Source organism: Pectinophora gossypiella, chromosome 2 (assembly GCF_024362695.1).
Source record: "Pectinophora gossypiella chromosome 2, ilPecGoss1.1, whole genome shotgun sequence".
Taxonomy (NCBI): Eukaryota; Metazoa; Arthropoda; class Insecta; order Lepidoptera; family Gelechiidae; genus Pectinophora; species Pectinophora gossypiella.
In genome coordinates, this window is record NC_065405.1 from 5,495,324 (window position 1) to 5,510,257 (window position 14,934).

At 38.0% G+C, this 14,934-nt stretch overlaps 2 protein-coding genes across 3 annotated transcripts; one reads left to right on the forward strand and one right to left on the reverse strand.

The window, feature by feature from the left end:
- The first annotated feature begins 6,572 nt into the window (after window positions 1-6,572).
- Window positions 6,573-12,092, forward strand: LOC126372183 (uncharacterized). 2 transcript variants are annotated; one of them, XM_050017850.1, is made up of 7 exons: window positions 6,573-6,731; window positions 8,579-8,715; window positions 8,809-9,073; window positions 9,147-9,358; window positions 9,449-9,674; window positions 10,676-10,980; window positions 11,694-12,092. In XM_050017850.1, exons 1-7 carry the CDS (start codon window positions 6,716-6,718, stop codon window positions 11,919-11,921), a joined length of 1,389 nt encoding a protein of 462 aa, XP_049873807.1. In that variant the 5' UTR covers window positions 6,573-6,715; the 3' UTR covers window positions 11,922-12,092. The 2 variants fall into 2 exon arrangements, with proteins under 2 accessions (XP_049873807.1, XP_049873814.1); XM_050017857.1 differs by lacking the exons at window positions 9,147-9,358; window positions 9,449-9,674.
- LOC126372285 (uncharacterized) lies at window positions 11,342-14,718 on the reverse strand. The gene is made up of 5 exons (XM_050017963.1): window positions 14,528-14,718; window positions 14,176-14,309; window positions 13,725-13,977; window positions 13,404-13,639; window positions 11,342-13,247 (listed from the first exon to the last, which is right to left on the reverse strand). Exons 1-5 carry the CDS (start codon window positions 14,541-14,543, stop codon window positions 12,855-12,857), a joined length of 1,032 nt encoding a protein of 343 aa, XP_049873920.1. The 5' UTR covers window positions 14,544-14,718; the 3' UTR covers window positions 11,342-12,854.
- Window positions 14,719-14,934: the final 216 nt, after the last annotated feature.

A 14,934-nucleotide genomic window follows, 5' to 3' on the forward strand; every position in this document is an offset into this window, starting at 1 on the left:
AATATTATGTAATATAGCGGGATAGTGCAGCATGGGAATACTTGTACATATAAAAAAAAATACACTTTCGACTACATAAACTACATAATAATAATACACATAATCATAATTGTTATAATAAATAAATATCACTACTTAAACTACTACATATACTATGGAAGAAAAGGAGTAGATAGAAGTATATACTTAACTGAAAATAATTCAAAATAACACTAAAATTTTCACGAAGTTTCCGACAGGAAATTCCACTTGATATCAACTAAGAATCATGGTCTGAATCATCCCCCTCAGTATTCGTTACGATCTTACTTACACCCTGTATAATCTAACGAAATGCTACCAGATTCATTCCCACAAATTCTGGTTGATTATATCAATCCCAAATAATTTATTTCCATTCGTTAGCGTATACCATTAACGAAAGCGAAAAAAATTTAAGTAGGTAAGCCCTCAGTCAATCAGGCCAACCTCGTCAAGGTCTGCTTTGACGTTTTATCGACAGATATTGATGAAACGACTATAATAGTCAATTTTTTAATACACTTAGTATTATATTTACTCGTCTGTAAGAATTCAACAAAACTGACACATGGACATAGAATAAGGAATAATACTACGTAAAGAACGGCAACTCTCCGCTCCCCACCAGCGGCTGAGCTAGGTTTACCTCACCCTTCGGTCTTACTGTAGCGTCTCGTTAATGTGTGGAGTCTGTGTGAAACGAGGTTTTTTGTATATGTCCGGGGTGTGACATGGCTATGGGTTTAACACAAACGTAAAGTATATCAAGTAAATTATAAGTACCTAGTAGTGGGTAGCACTTGCATATCTTGGCAGGGCCTTCTTAAGGGCTCCGCCAAACTTTCGGAACTTATTAAATAAATAGAGCTATCTATAAGATCGTATGTGAATATTCGTGACTAATTAGTATACCCACTTAGCCAATGATGTATGATGTAGGTCTTCTAACGTGTGGGTTGTGAGGTGAATTACCACCCCAACCCTGGTGTCAGGGTTGTGTGCGTCAAGCTAGCGGCCTCAAAAAAAAAATGGGCACGAAAAAATAATTTGACCATACCAAAAAATAGTACTCTTATTGAAAAAAATTGTACCTGTTGTAAAAAAAATAGTACCATCACGGTTCTGGATTTATAGCCATGTTTTATTGCACTTGCTAGCTTGACGGTGAGCGAAATTTGGCGAGAGTTAACGACAAGGTCTTTCGCTTTGATTTAAACGCCAAAAAATAGTACCGAAATAGTACTCACCCCCCGCAAAATACCGAAATGAGTACCTACTTCAACTGTTCCAAAGTTATAAAGGCAGTTCTTTGATCCCGCTGGCTTGACGTTTTGAAAATACCTATTATCTAGGGAACGCTTGCATACTTCAGTTTGTAACTAATGTCAATAAACTCGTATGAAATAGTACTCCCTACCATCATAATTTGGACCTGATTCTCTTTATAGAAATATGTCAAAAAGTCATTATAACCTATGTCATACATTTATCAAGACAGGTACCGTCGCGAACAAAATTATTACACATGCTCAAGAAGGATGTTATCAGATTTTAGTATTTTTTCCCCATTTTTGGGTAAAAATTGGTGAAGTGCCAGGGTTGTCAGATGAAAGTAATATCATTGTTGAAACTCTTTGAGTTATTCTACAAATACTGCAAATTGTTTATTAACAAACACTTCGATCCGTAACAAATTGAACATGAAGGTATAAATTATAAAATAAAACAGTAGATTAAAAATGAATTATGATGTATTAAAATCACAGATTGTTTTCCATAAGAACTAGACCCATGCAGCCATTTTCTATTAAAATTATTGCATATGGGTGTATGCAATAGCAATTTTTTGTAATACTCTGAAGTGCAAAGAAATGGTAGGGTAGACCTCCAAAATGGCAATACTGGCAATGGCAATACTTACGAATAAATTGTGAGGTTATGTAATTGTCTACGTGACTGTATCAACAACAAATGTATGGAATAGGTTATGATGATTTTTTAACATATTTCTACAAAGAGAATCGGATCAAAATTATGATGGTAGGAAGTACTATTTCATACGAGTTTATTGATATTAGTTACATACTGAAGTATGCAAGCGTTCCCCACATAATAGGTATTTTCAAAACGTCAAGCTAGCGGGATCAAAGAACTGCCTTTATAACTTTGGAACCGTTGAAGTACTCATTTCGGTATTTTGCAGGGGATGAGTACTATTTCGGTACTATTTTTTGGCGTTTAAATCAAAGCGAAAGACCTTGTCGTTAACTCTCGCCAAATTTCGCTCACCGTCAAGCTAGCAAGTGCAATAAAACATGGCTATAAATCCAGAACCGTGATGGTACTAATTTTTTTACAACAGGTACTATTTTTTTCAATAAGAGTACTATTTTTTGGTATGGTCAAATTATTTTTTCGTGCCCATTTTTTTTTTGAGGCCGCTAGCTTGACGCACACTCAGGGTTATTATTGAGCCGCCATAGCCCCTGACATGGCTCACGTAACGAATACTCACTTCCATCAGTAAGTAGTAACCGGGACAAACGTGTCTTCCGAAGCACGGATCATCTTACTTTCGGACAATCAGGTGATCAGCCTGTAATGTCCTAACCAAACTAGCGATCACAAAGTGATTTTTGTGGTATGACCCCATCGGGATTCGAACCCGGGATATTCGTGAGCCCAACGCTCAACCACTGGACCCATTGGAAGCATTGGAAAGCCATCCTTTTTGGAAGTAGGTAGATAGGTAAGTACCTAATCCGAATTAGGCATTTTATATGTTTACATACTTACATATTCGGCTAAAAACATTTTTACATATCTACTTATTTAAAATATTCAAATGGGATGTGATTAAATAATATGATATTGTTTTTAATAGCGTCTGCAGTCTAGACACTCATCAATTTACGAATCTAAATATAGGTAGGTAGTGCTATTAAGTATCCTTTTTTTCTTTTTCGTAAAATTAAATGCCAAAAAACAAGTGTTATATTCTATTTATTTTATTTCAAATTATTATCAATTCGATCTAGGAAAAAATGAAAAGAAGAAACACGAATAGTTTGTAGTATTATGTGTAAAATGCACAGAACTCGACTGGCATCGTGTTTATCTAAGGTGAAGGTCTTGTAGAGGTGGATGGGTTATAGTTGGCCTGTCACTAATTCATTAATTACGTAACACGACTATATCCCAATGGGGTAGTCAGAGTTGAACAAAGTAGGTACCCACACCTCACCGAGCTTTCTTTTAACAACGTCTAGAAAGGTCGAGCCAACAGTGTTAGTGAAAACTGCACTTCAGAAAAAAATATAGCAAGTCCGGTGTCGGGGTTCGAACCGGCGCTGCACATTTGAGAAGCAAGCCGGTGTACCACAGGACCAGACCACAGACCGTGTGTGGTAATGCTGCCTAGCATTTTACATTCTTGTTTTCCATTTTACCTTTTTTTTTTGTAAACGGATTATTTACCCCTTTAATTTGTTTATGTTTAAATAAAATCACGAAAATAGAAGGTACTTACTGAAATAGTAGAATAATTTTAATACACAAAGGGGGATGATTCAAGTTGTTTGTAAATGTTTGTTTCCTTTTGGTGGTTGCCTGGAAGAAATTGCTCTAGAGCCATAAGGCCGCCCAAATTGTACTGTATTCATGTGTTATGTCTGATTGTTGAAATTTAGTTCTATGCAATAAAGTATATTTGATTTGATTTGATCATTCTGAGTTGATATCAAGTTGATTCTCCTCTCAGATTTTTTTTAAGTATATTTTTCCAACAGACACTTTATACGTGTAAGTGGTTTCATTAGTATCGGTAAAAAGAGTTTGCCGGCTTAGATATATCTCGATCGCGGCCTAATAGCCGGCCAATTCTTGCCAGGGCGATAATGTCGGAAAATAAATGAAAATCCGAAGTGAATGTTCGTCAGGTTATATATTCTGAACAACTGAACTTCTGAATCCTGAATCATCGAATGACAGATTTTATTGCCGGCAACAACAGAGTTGCCAGAAGTAACGAAACGTCATTAACATAATAATATTATTAAAGACTAGGGTTATTTATATGCGTCATACAATAAAAAGCAAATATTGAAAGTTATTGAGGACAGAAGAAGTAAGATGATTGAACACTTCATAAGACACGACGAATTTATTTAAAACATCATAGAAGAGAAGCTACAAGGAAAGAGAGGAAGGGGAGGACCAAAAGAGCTTACATGGAACAGATTAAAGAGAAGGCGAACGTCGTGTGTTATAAGGAAGTGAAGGAATTGGCCTTTGATAGACAAGAATGGAGAATACACCGTCAAGAGAGCGTGGCTCTTAAATTTGTGATGATGATAATAGTAATGTCATCTATCAACCTCTCGTTGACGTTTAACCCAATAATCGATAAGATCAGTAGGTAGCTTGGTAGGCCGATAGCAACCGCGACGTCCCAGGGGTAAACAACAACGCATGCATCTGATGTGGACACAAATTTAAATTTTGTCTCAGATATTATTCCGTAACTGCTTGCTTCTTCTGTCTGTACGATCTTTAGCTTTTTTAAGTATTAAACAGGACACCGTAGACGTGGTAGACCTCGGAAACGATGGCGCGATGATCTCGACTGTTATCGAAAAGACTGGATAGAGCTCGCACAGAACCGGGATACCTACTTGGAAAGACATGGGGAGGCCTTTGTGTCCAGTGGGATCACACAGGCTAATAATAATAAGTATTAAACAACTTGAAGAAATGTAGTTAAGTAGGTAGTTAATAATAAATGTCATTTATTGTATTAAAAAAGGCTCAGTATGATCTACTCTGAACCGGCGTGCGTGTATGAAACGATTGTTGAACATGGAGGAACCAAAAGAAGTGTGTTAGGATCGAAGCAAATGGAATACATAGTCTCTGCTTACCCCGGTGGGAAATAGGCGTGAGTTTATGCATATATTTGTGTCTTGTATCATTAGAACTATGTTACGGCGATACGGCTCACTACCATAGAGCAACACGGACCTCCGCGGCTCATCATCTATCACATTTGCTCCAACAGAAAGCTCGGTCAGGTGTGGGTACTTATTTCAACTTACAATGGATGTACATTGTACAGTCATGAGCAATATCATGTACCCACTTTAGAACCCTGTCGCACTATCATATTTGACATTTAATGCGACTTACGGTTTAATTAGTCAAAAAAGTTAATGTGACATGGTTTCAAAGTGTATAGTATACAAATTAGTACTCGTGACCGTAGCTCTGACTAAGTATTCTATTAGGAAATAGAGCGTGTGTTATCATCTAAAGATGCGCTGAATCTTAAACCCACCAGACACCGTAGTTACCTACTCGTACGAATACAGAAACATTCCAACACTCCACATCAAAGAAGCATAAAAAGAACTGCAGTCACTCGTTATTTACATATTCGTTGTTCGGTTTCCATGATGGCTTGACAGTGAGAAATCCTATCCTATCATTGGCTAATTTAAATAAATTGACAAAAATGGTAATTTTCAACCAATTAGAAACACGAAATTTTGATTGCGATTGAAACTAAAGTTACACGAGTCTGTCAGTATCTTCAGGTTAGCGGGATACGCTCGATATGGGGGGTTTGTGATAAACACAAAAAAAAAAAACACTTCACATTCCAGCGTTTTTTCTTTAAAATCAGAATCTATACAAAGATATTGTTTATTTCGGTATAATACCTACCTAAATAACTTTATGTATGAATCATTACGGCTTAGGTACAAATTAAGTATTCAGTAAACAAATATCTTATACATACATATATTTAAAGATAAGGCAAAACTTTCCGCAAATAGGTACCTACAAATAAATAAATATTAACTTAACTAGCAGTAACGTCCGCTGCACACGTGCCTCCCCTCATCGGACAGAGGGGGTTCCAATTCCACCACCTCACTGCACTGCGGCTGCCGGAGAAAAAAGAAGACAAGGAAACAAACCTTTTACCCAGATATTTTATTAGAAAAGGACCGGGGAATAAAGCCGTGATCTATAGATTTGATTGTCAATTAAAGTGTTATCACGCGAACCAAAATTTCAGAACCTTTCTATGAAACGAACAAATTGAATGAAAGTGAATCTTATACAATTGTTAGACGATCAGTTTTGTAGACACAATAATAAATCTTTACCCAGTCAGCGCAAGGCAATCGACCCACTTGACCTGGACCTAATTCCATCTTCTAGAACAACTACTTCTAAACGCGGTTCACCTGACAATTAACAGTTTAACCTCTAGCATGAGCCCCGCTTCCAGCTCTAACGTTACCTAGCATGACTAATGTTTATTACACAATTGATTCACCTTGACCATGCCCAAACGCCAAGGTCACCTTCCGTTGAACATTTCACCGGAAAAAATATATAAACTTATATCACGCACAAACTTTCAAGTCTGGCAGACGATTCAGAAGGTCCCATAATCTACTTATTAGCAAGTGAAGATGGCTAAACTTGTAGTGATGTTGGATAATAAAACTTCTTTGTTGATTGTCCTATGGCTCGGTATGACATCACCGCAGTAGTTGGGCGCCGCGGTGTCGAGGCCACGATTTAAACTCCCCCGCTTCACCAGCGAGACTCAGTCAGTTTCGAAATAGCATTCGGGCTGAACCTACGTTCCGACTCTTGTGAAAAAGTTTATATAGTTCACAACATGGCTAACGTCATGGGTGAGTGTTCACAATGTTTTACTACCTATCAGTTATTGTTTGCATGTGATGTGCTAGACCTTGACGGAGAGCTCAGCTAGAAGTGACAAACTATCCAAAATACTTTTTCTAGTGTATTTTCCAAAGTAGCTAGGTAGGTCCTTAGGTATTCTTAAGATGCCGGTACCGCAAAATAAATATTCGCCGAATTTTTGGAGCAAGGCCAAGTCTGGGCGTGGTGTTGGTGCAGTGGTGAAATCTGGAATCGATAGTTAAAATACTAGATTTCGTATCGTTGCTATTAAATTACCTTTCCTACATAGTATTTTAGAGGACGTTTAGTAAAAATGCAAAGTAGGTGTGTGAGATAAGACTCTATTTTTACCTTCAATAATGTCTTAGCTACATAGAGTAGTTACTTAGATGGGCACCTTTGATATTTAATTGGAGGATGTTTCCTTCAAATGATATTGTTTACTGTGGGCGACAATGAGATCATTGCTATTGCGGACTTAGTTTTTATTACCAACAGTGTAAAACTTTACCTTTTCTCATAACATAGCGTCATATTAGCAAAATTCTAATCTCCGTTCAATAATTTATACGTAAGTAAACATTAATTCCAATAGACTCGGATATCAACAAAATACACCGAGAATTAGGCACACATTGGTCAAACATATAACGCGCTGCCATCCGCTTCTTAGATATGACACAGAAAAATAAAATTGTCGCTTCTAAAATTATAATTATTACCTACCTACCCGTTCTTCTATATCTATAACATGTAGGTTTTTATAATTGTAGGTAGGTATGCTAATTAGAGCAATTAGTATCCGCAATGTAGGTGCCTAAGACGTTATTAAAGTAAATGCTGATACCGATTTATAAAACATTTGACGCATTGTGTTACTACTTATACTAGTGACATAGTTAAAAATATTTCACGGCAATCTGGTAATTTACACACGACAGACGCGTTGAATTTTCAAGTGCATAGTACGTACCTACCTACTTATTTACGTACACGAAACTTCACATTCCTTGTTATGTGGGAACATAACACAGATGTTTGAAGTTAGCAACATACATAATGAAGCAAACATTATATTCGAGGAAAGTTTTAATTTTGGTACTTATTTTCCTTCCTATTTTTAAAGTTACGTTACCTACGTAACTGCGCGACGGTGCCTACCAAGTTTAAATGTTACTTACAGATTGTCGAAGGTGACCCGTAACAAGTTAATTAACTTAATACTTAACGTGTTTAGGTATGTTGGTTTTCTACTTTGTAATCGAGCTTCGCGATGGAAAGAGCAAACTTAATTGGAATTTCTTGAAACGAAATCATCCGAAAGGAACAAGTTTCTCTCCTATTTCTTGTATTATAGACACACATCTAAGTTGATCTTATGAAGGCACATATCTTTAGTACGACCGGAGGTCGTTATAACATTGATTTGATGTAATACGGTGATGTCATCATAGGAGACTTCTGAGGGCGAATACTTTGTTTACTCTACACGATTCGCTTTATAATGCCGTATCAAAATATGAAGGCGTCCAAGACTGCTGCAATAGAACTGCAATGGACCTGTTACCGATTTGAGTTAAGAGAGTAAAGGCGTGGTTATGCTGCTCGCATACCAAAGCGCCTATATTTAGAGTTGTTGTTAACAAACCCGTCTCGTATGGTTGGCGATCGCTTAGCTAAATAGGATATAGAGGAAAAGTCCGTCTGAGTTTGACGCCTACGGAATATTAAACAGCCTGTAGGTGTGCCCCTCTATGCAGTCTCGTATGTAGGTACCTAATAAGCGCACCTATTTGAGACTCTTGTAACCTTTGGTAATGTTTTCGATTTACAGAAGTGCAGACGGAGGACAACCTCCAATACCAGTTTTTCCCAATATCCAGTGGGTCGATTCAGTTCAAGGTGCGCGCGCCCAAAGATGCCCACCTCGCACTCACGATGGCGCCTCAACCAGGCAACCCAATGATTGAGGTATGTTCCTGTTTTAGATCGCAACAAAACATATTTACTAAACTCTGTTTCTGACCCACGGAGCATTAATATTTCGATTGACGGAAATTCCAGGTCTTCATTGGTGGATGGGAAAACACAAAGAGCGTGATCAGAAAGAACGGCGAAAAGCCCGAGAAAGCTGAAATCGAAACTCCCCAAATTCTGAGTTCGGGTGAATTCCGCGGGTTCTGGGTGAGATGGGACAGCGGTATCATTTCCGCGGGCCGCGAGGGCGAGGCCATTCCCTTCATCTCCTGGGCTGACCCTGAACCCTTCCCGATCGCGTTCGTTGGCGTGTGCACCGGCTGGGGTGCCACTGGCACATGGAAGATCGAAGGTAAGTCAAAGAAAGACTTTCACACAAGAAATAAATAACGGTATTTTTTTTACCATGTTTATTGTCACCGCAGATGGGGAAGAATTCAATACTCCGGACAAGTTAGAGTACAAATTCGGACCCGCAGCTAGCGGTTATCTTGAATTCGATTACCGCGGTCCGCATAACTGCCACGTATGTCTGACCAACGCACCAGGCGAAGTCGAGCCCATGTATGAATTCATCATCGGCGGCTGGGAAAACACCCAGTCCGTTATTAGGCACAACAGGCAGAGGCCGGACAAGGTAGCGTACCAATGTCGTACCAATTGCATTGTACGGTATTTGTATTAGCTACTGTGTAGGTAGGACTAAAGTAAATGTAAACATTCGTAGGTTACGGTCAGCACAAAGGGAATTATGAATCCGAATGAGTATAAGAAGTTTTTGATCGATTGGCGCTGCGGCAGACTGATGTTGCGTGACCGCGACACTCGCGAGATGATCATGGAGTGGGTGGACCCCAACCCCTTCCCAATCTCTCATTTCGGCGTGCGCACGGGCTACGGCGCGCGCGGCCAATGGCGCATCAAGCACTTCTACAAGACCGGCCAGCAGCCACGTTGAGTGCTTTACCAATTGGCGAATGAGGTTGCTTTGAATGTTAATTGCTTTGGAAAATTTTAATACATTAAAAGCAGCATTTTCAAGCAATATTATTCTCAAATTAAACTAACAAAAGTCAAGGAAACTGCGTGTGTTTGCTCGTTTGTTGAACTGTTCTCGCGGATCTGCGCTAGAAATGTGAAGTGGATTTGATTGGGTAGATATCGTGTTTTATGATTTCTGGTGTCACCGGTTCTTCTTCATCTAGCTTCTATATTATATTCTTTACGTGCATGTAATGTGTGTCTTCTTGTGATATTACAAGAACAATTATTATTATTAATAATAAATATGCAATACTAAGTATAGTACGTATTTTTAATTATTGTCAGCGTCTATTTATGTAAAAGAAATATTTTGGCAAAATTATTATAAAGGTTTCTCATGCAATATGGAAAGCTGTACCCATCATTTGATATTATTATGCATGAATAATTTTATGTGGTAAACAGACTTGTATAGGTGGTATAGACTGTTATAAATAGATTAAGTATATTCGCAATATTGTGATCATGCCTGATTATTATGTACGTTTATGTATGCCCACAAGCAGTTTCTGACCTAAGTTTAAGGCCTCAAATCACTGTAAATGTAACATTCACAATACATGTCTTCACTTAAAACGATTGTTCTAACCTTGCATCTCAAACAAGCGTGTGATAGGAGTCGAAATGTTACGTGCAACATGATGCAAAGCGCAACATGTTAAATACTTACTTACTAATAAAAAAAAATAGCCTGAGCTGCTTCAAACTGGTATCAAGTACCTATTAGGTGAGTGGTGCAGCGAATAGACTAAGTATAAAGTAATTTTAAAGAACAATTAGAACATTTCACAGTATCGCAACGTAATTTTGAAATAGATCACCTGAAGAGCACGCTTATTAACTTTCGGAAATAACGTTGAGATGCAAGGTTTTGTGTGAGGCATTACTAAAGCATGACTTACGTTTGCAGTGCCACCATCCGCCCCGGCGCCAGCGGCGTTGTTCGCGAACCCGGCAGGGTACCCGACTAGCACGCCGATGTACCCTACGAGTACTCCGGTGATGGGTGGCGGCGGCCGGGGAGTGTGGGTGGACGCGACAGGCGGGCAGGTGCCCCCCGGCGCTGTAGTTGGTGGTCAGGACACGTCGGGCGAGCCGCTGTATGTGGTGCGCGCGCGGCACGAGGGCGCCCTGCTGCCCGGCAAGCTTGTACCCTCGCACGGGTGCGCCTACGTTCCTTGGGGCGGACAGGAGCACGGCAAGCCTGAATATCAGGTACGTACAAACTTCCTAATAGTTTTGTTGTTATAGCCTAAGCACTTGTCCATGTTTAGGGATACTCACAAAAAGAAAAAATTAAAAAAATGTTGACTCTTGTCAAGTCGGGACGAGCGTGTAATCCATTACACCACCGGGTTCTCCTCCTGTCCATGCGAAATTCTTTCGATGCTTAATTACAATACATAGAAATATTTATGTCTCATCTCACACAAAATATTTCAGATTATAAATAGTATAAAAAAAATAAACAAAACTTAAAAAAATCGAACCTGTGCCCTAGAAATATGAAGTGAAACACTTCGTTGATTCGATTACTATGAAAAAGATTTAAGAGAGTATTACAAAAAGTCAGTAAAACTTTAGAATGAACATTTATATTGTTTTGCTTGAACATGAAATAGGTAAACATTGTTTTAAATTAATAATACTTATCAATAATATTTGAAGAATATAATTTGAAAGAAGTAGATACTTTACTTACCCTAAACAATGGAATATACAATACTAAATCATTATAAGTGTGTGTCTATTAGTATTATACCTATCTTCTCACTAAAAATATAGTAAACTTCACCCGAGCGCAATGTTTCCTTGTGATCAAGGAAACAGTGCGCTCTAGCGATAGCTATAGCGATAGTGCGATCTAGTTTGCACGTGAGCTATTTGAACACTCAACTCTCTCTTAAATGTTAAACATTGATTTGCAGGTACTAGTCGGCGGACCCAACAACTGGGTGCCAACGTCGGGATCTAACATTCCCCCCAACGCGCTCCCGGGAGGAGAGTCCGAGGACGGGGAGCCTCTGATGGTGGGTCGTGTGCGTCACGAGGGCAGCCTCACTACCGGCAAGGTCCAGCAGTCACATGGAGTGTGCTACATCTCCTTCGGCGGCCAAGAGCTTGGCTTCCCCGAATATGAAATCCTCGTCGAGTAAAGGAACACAAACTTCAAATCACGCGCGAATTGAGCCTTCATATACCTAGTGCATTTATTGTAAGTGGCTCGCGTATGAAGCCACAATAATCACGATTCTGTTAATTATAATGCACTGCATAATATTCTAGTTGTATGTAATAATATGTTATATTTTATTAAATGTTTTTTTAGATTTACAATGTGGTTTTTTTTACCTATCTATTCGACAAATATTACACAAAGAATAGTCAAACATCTACATCCTTTTGTTACATTTTAAATGTACATATGACTAACATTGATTCAATAACATAAGCTCGAAGGCTATATTCCCAATTGGACTTGTGAAAAATGCACTTTAGATAAATTAATAACTATAATTGATTCAATATATCATAAAACTTCCGCGAGGTTCCGTATTGCTCTATGTAAAACTTATAAAATGACCATAAACACATTTCCCATGAATCTTTGATGAAACAATGATGAAAATTTTTATTACAAATTTTGTCTATAATAATTTCTACCACATTGATTATTACATATTAATAATAACGAATAGTAACATACAATTTTATATTATTATTTTAGGAATAGTAACAAACTATGATAATAATACACCAACAAGTATGTAGAGGGAATAACATCGAAGATCAACAGAAGTAGCTATAGACCTATTCCGTAACATTTTCAGCTTAAAACAACTTGATTTTTGCCAGATCTCAGTTGTCAACCAAAGCTCACAATCTACTAAATAGGCTTACAGTTAAGAAATACTTACATTAATTTTTATTTGAGTTGATTTCTTGGAAGGGCTTTTCCTTAAGTCCATAATCAGCTTTGCCCTTTAATCTCCACACCTCAAACACTAATAATACCATTGAAGTTAAGATAAAATGAATATCATATAACACTTCAACAATAAAATCCGTACCATCAACAACTCCCTTAACTACAAAGCCATCACTTCATTTAAATCATCATTGCTATCATAATCATATATATCTTCTTCATCATCAGCTTGCCAAGTGTGGTCATCATCTTGATCAGATTCAGATGCACTGTCAATGTCCATGCCCGAGAGATAGGTCTTGTTCACACATCGTATATTGCTAGGTTCCACAAGTATCTCGTATCTTTTCTTTGCAATCTCGTGTCCATCAAATGCTATGTAGCACACCTTATGAGAGGGTTGTACTTTTCCTGGAATAATGTGTCCATTGTGTACGGCCCTGCCAATGTAAAGCCTCTCCTGACGGTCTTCTGAGTAGCCCCCACTTACTGCTCCAACAGGAATGCGGTCCTCACATGTGGTGACCCAAGTGCAATCGTAACCACAAAGCACCTAAAATATAAAGTTCCTTTTCAAATATTTATAGCTCATTGCACTGCAGTCTTATGATCACTTGTGACTGCCCATTGTTTTATATTTCACAGGCTTGATTTTTGGATGTTGAAAATTCATAAAATTAACTATATAATTACATTTAACAAAACTCACCTCAAATTCGCTCTTTGGATTAGCCTCTCCTCCCCAGGACACATATGCAACACCTTCAGAAGGTACAAATTTGCCCGGTGTCAACGAAAGCCTGTGGGGGGCACGTACTATATACAGGGTTTCATTTTCATACCCGCCTATCAAAGCCCCATCGGGCAACTGGTCACCAGCTTCAATCCAGGTTAGCTTCCCAGCAGATATATGTTTGTATGGTAGCCTTGGTCTCATTGGTGCCACTGAAATTGTTCCAATAATACATTTACAGAGAATAAGTATGTAGTAAATATTACGCCTTATTTATCTATAAAGCCTTTAACTTACAATCGAATTTCCAATGAACAGGATTATGTTCTCTCATCACATCGAATGTGATATACTTGATATCTGGGAGCTTGTTGACATATGTTACTATGGGTTTATTGTCACTGTGGCGACCCAAACGTATCAAGCCTCCATTCCACTGGAGCCAGAATTTACGGAACTGGTCTGCAGAAAGTATATCTTGAACAGGCATTGATTTGCAGTGCTCTTCATCTTTTTTAATCCAGCAGCGATTGCCATCTCCAATACCAACCTATAATCATTATTTCAGTATTTTAAATATATTGTAAAAAAATGAATGTGGTAATAGGTACTTTTTACTGAAGTCCAAAAGAAACTAACATATGGTTTTAATAAATAAATGACGTCATACATAAAATAGATTTTTTTGCTAGGTAGGTAGTCATTAGGTAAGGTAGTCAGTTAGAACAAAATAATAATGGTGACTCACCCAGTAATCACAGCTGCTGCCAGGTCTCCTGGCCAGACCTATGATAGCATTAGCTGGAGCCTTCACATCAAAAGATAAGCCACTACTCGACACATAGTAAAATATATTTTGGTGCTTCGGCCATATCGTAAGTTCTGAAAATATTACATTGCACAACATTAAAATTACCTATATTCATTATAAGAATATGTGAATCACAAATTGACTTGTTTGGATAAAGTGATCATCATCTCCAAACCAGAAAATTGACTAATTAATTAAAAATAATCAAAACGGTAGCTAAACAATAAACAAGTCCGAAAGATACCTAAATACAATTTTCAATGTACAAATGTACTTAGAATGTACATACCTACGGGGTCACCCATTTTGTTAAATACCGTAAATTTGAAGATAATTGTAACCAAAGATTTACTATCTATTAGACTATAAAAAGAGTAAGCACACGAATTTGTTAATTATTGAAGTAGAGAACTTTATAATTATTGATTTGATATCTATCTCGAATCTCGTCCCGTCCGTTCGCGGCAAGTTCGCGGAAATTGACACTGACAGCAGCTGGTTTTTTTTTTTTTTTTTTGGTTTTGGTTTTCCCCGAAGGGTAAGGCAAAGGGAACTATGCCCATACAGCCATGTCTTACGTATTTTTTTTTTCTTGATGATTAATGAAATGATGAAAGGTGATGGATGATGATGATGAAACCTAAGCCCCCACCCTCGGAGTAGACTCCTACTCCGAACCCCAAACGAATTAACTCA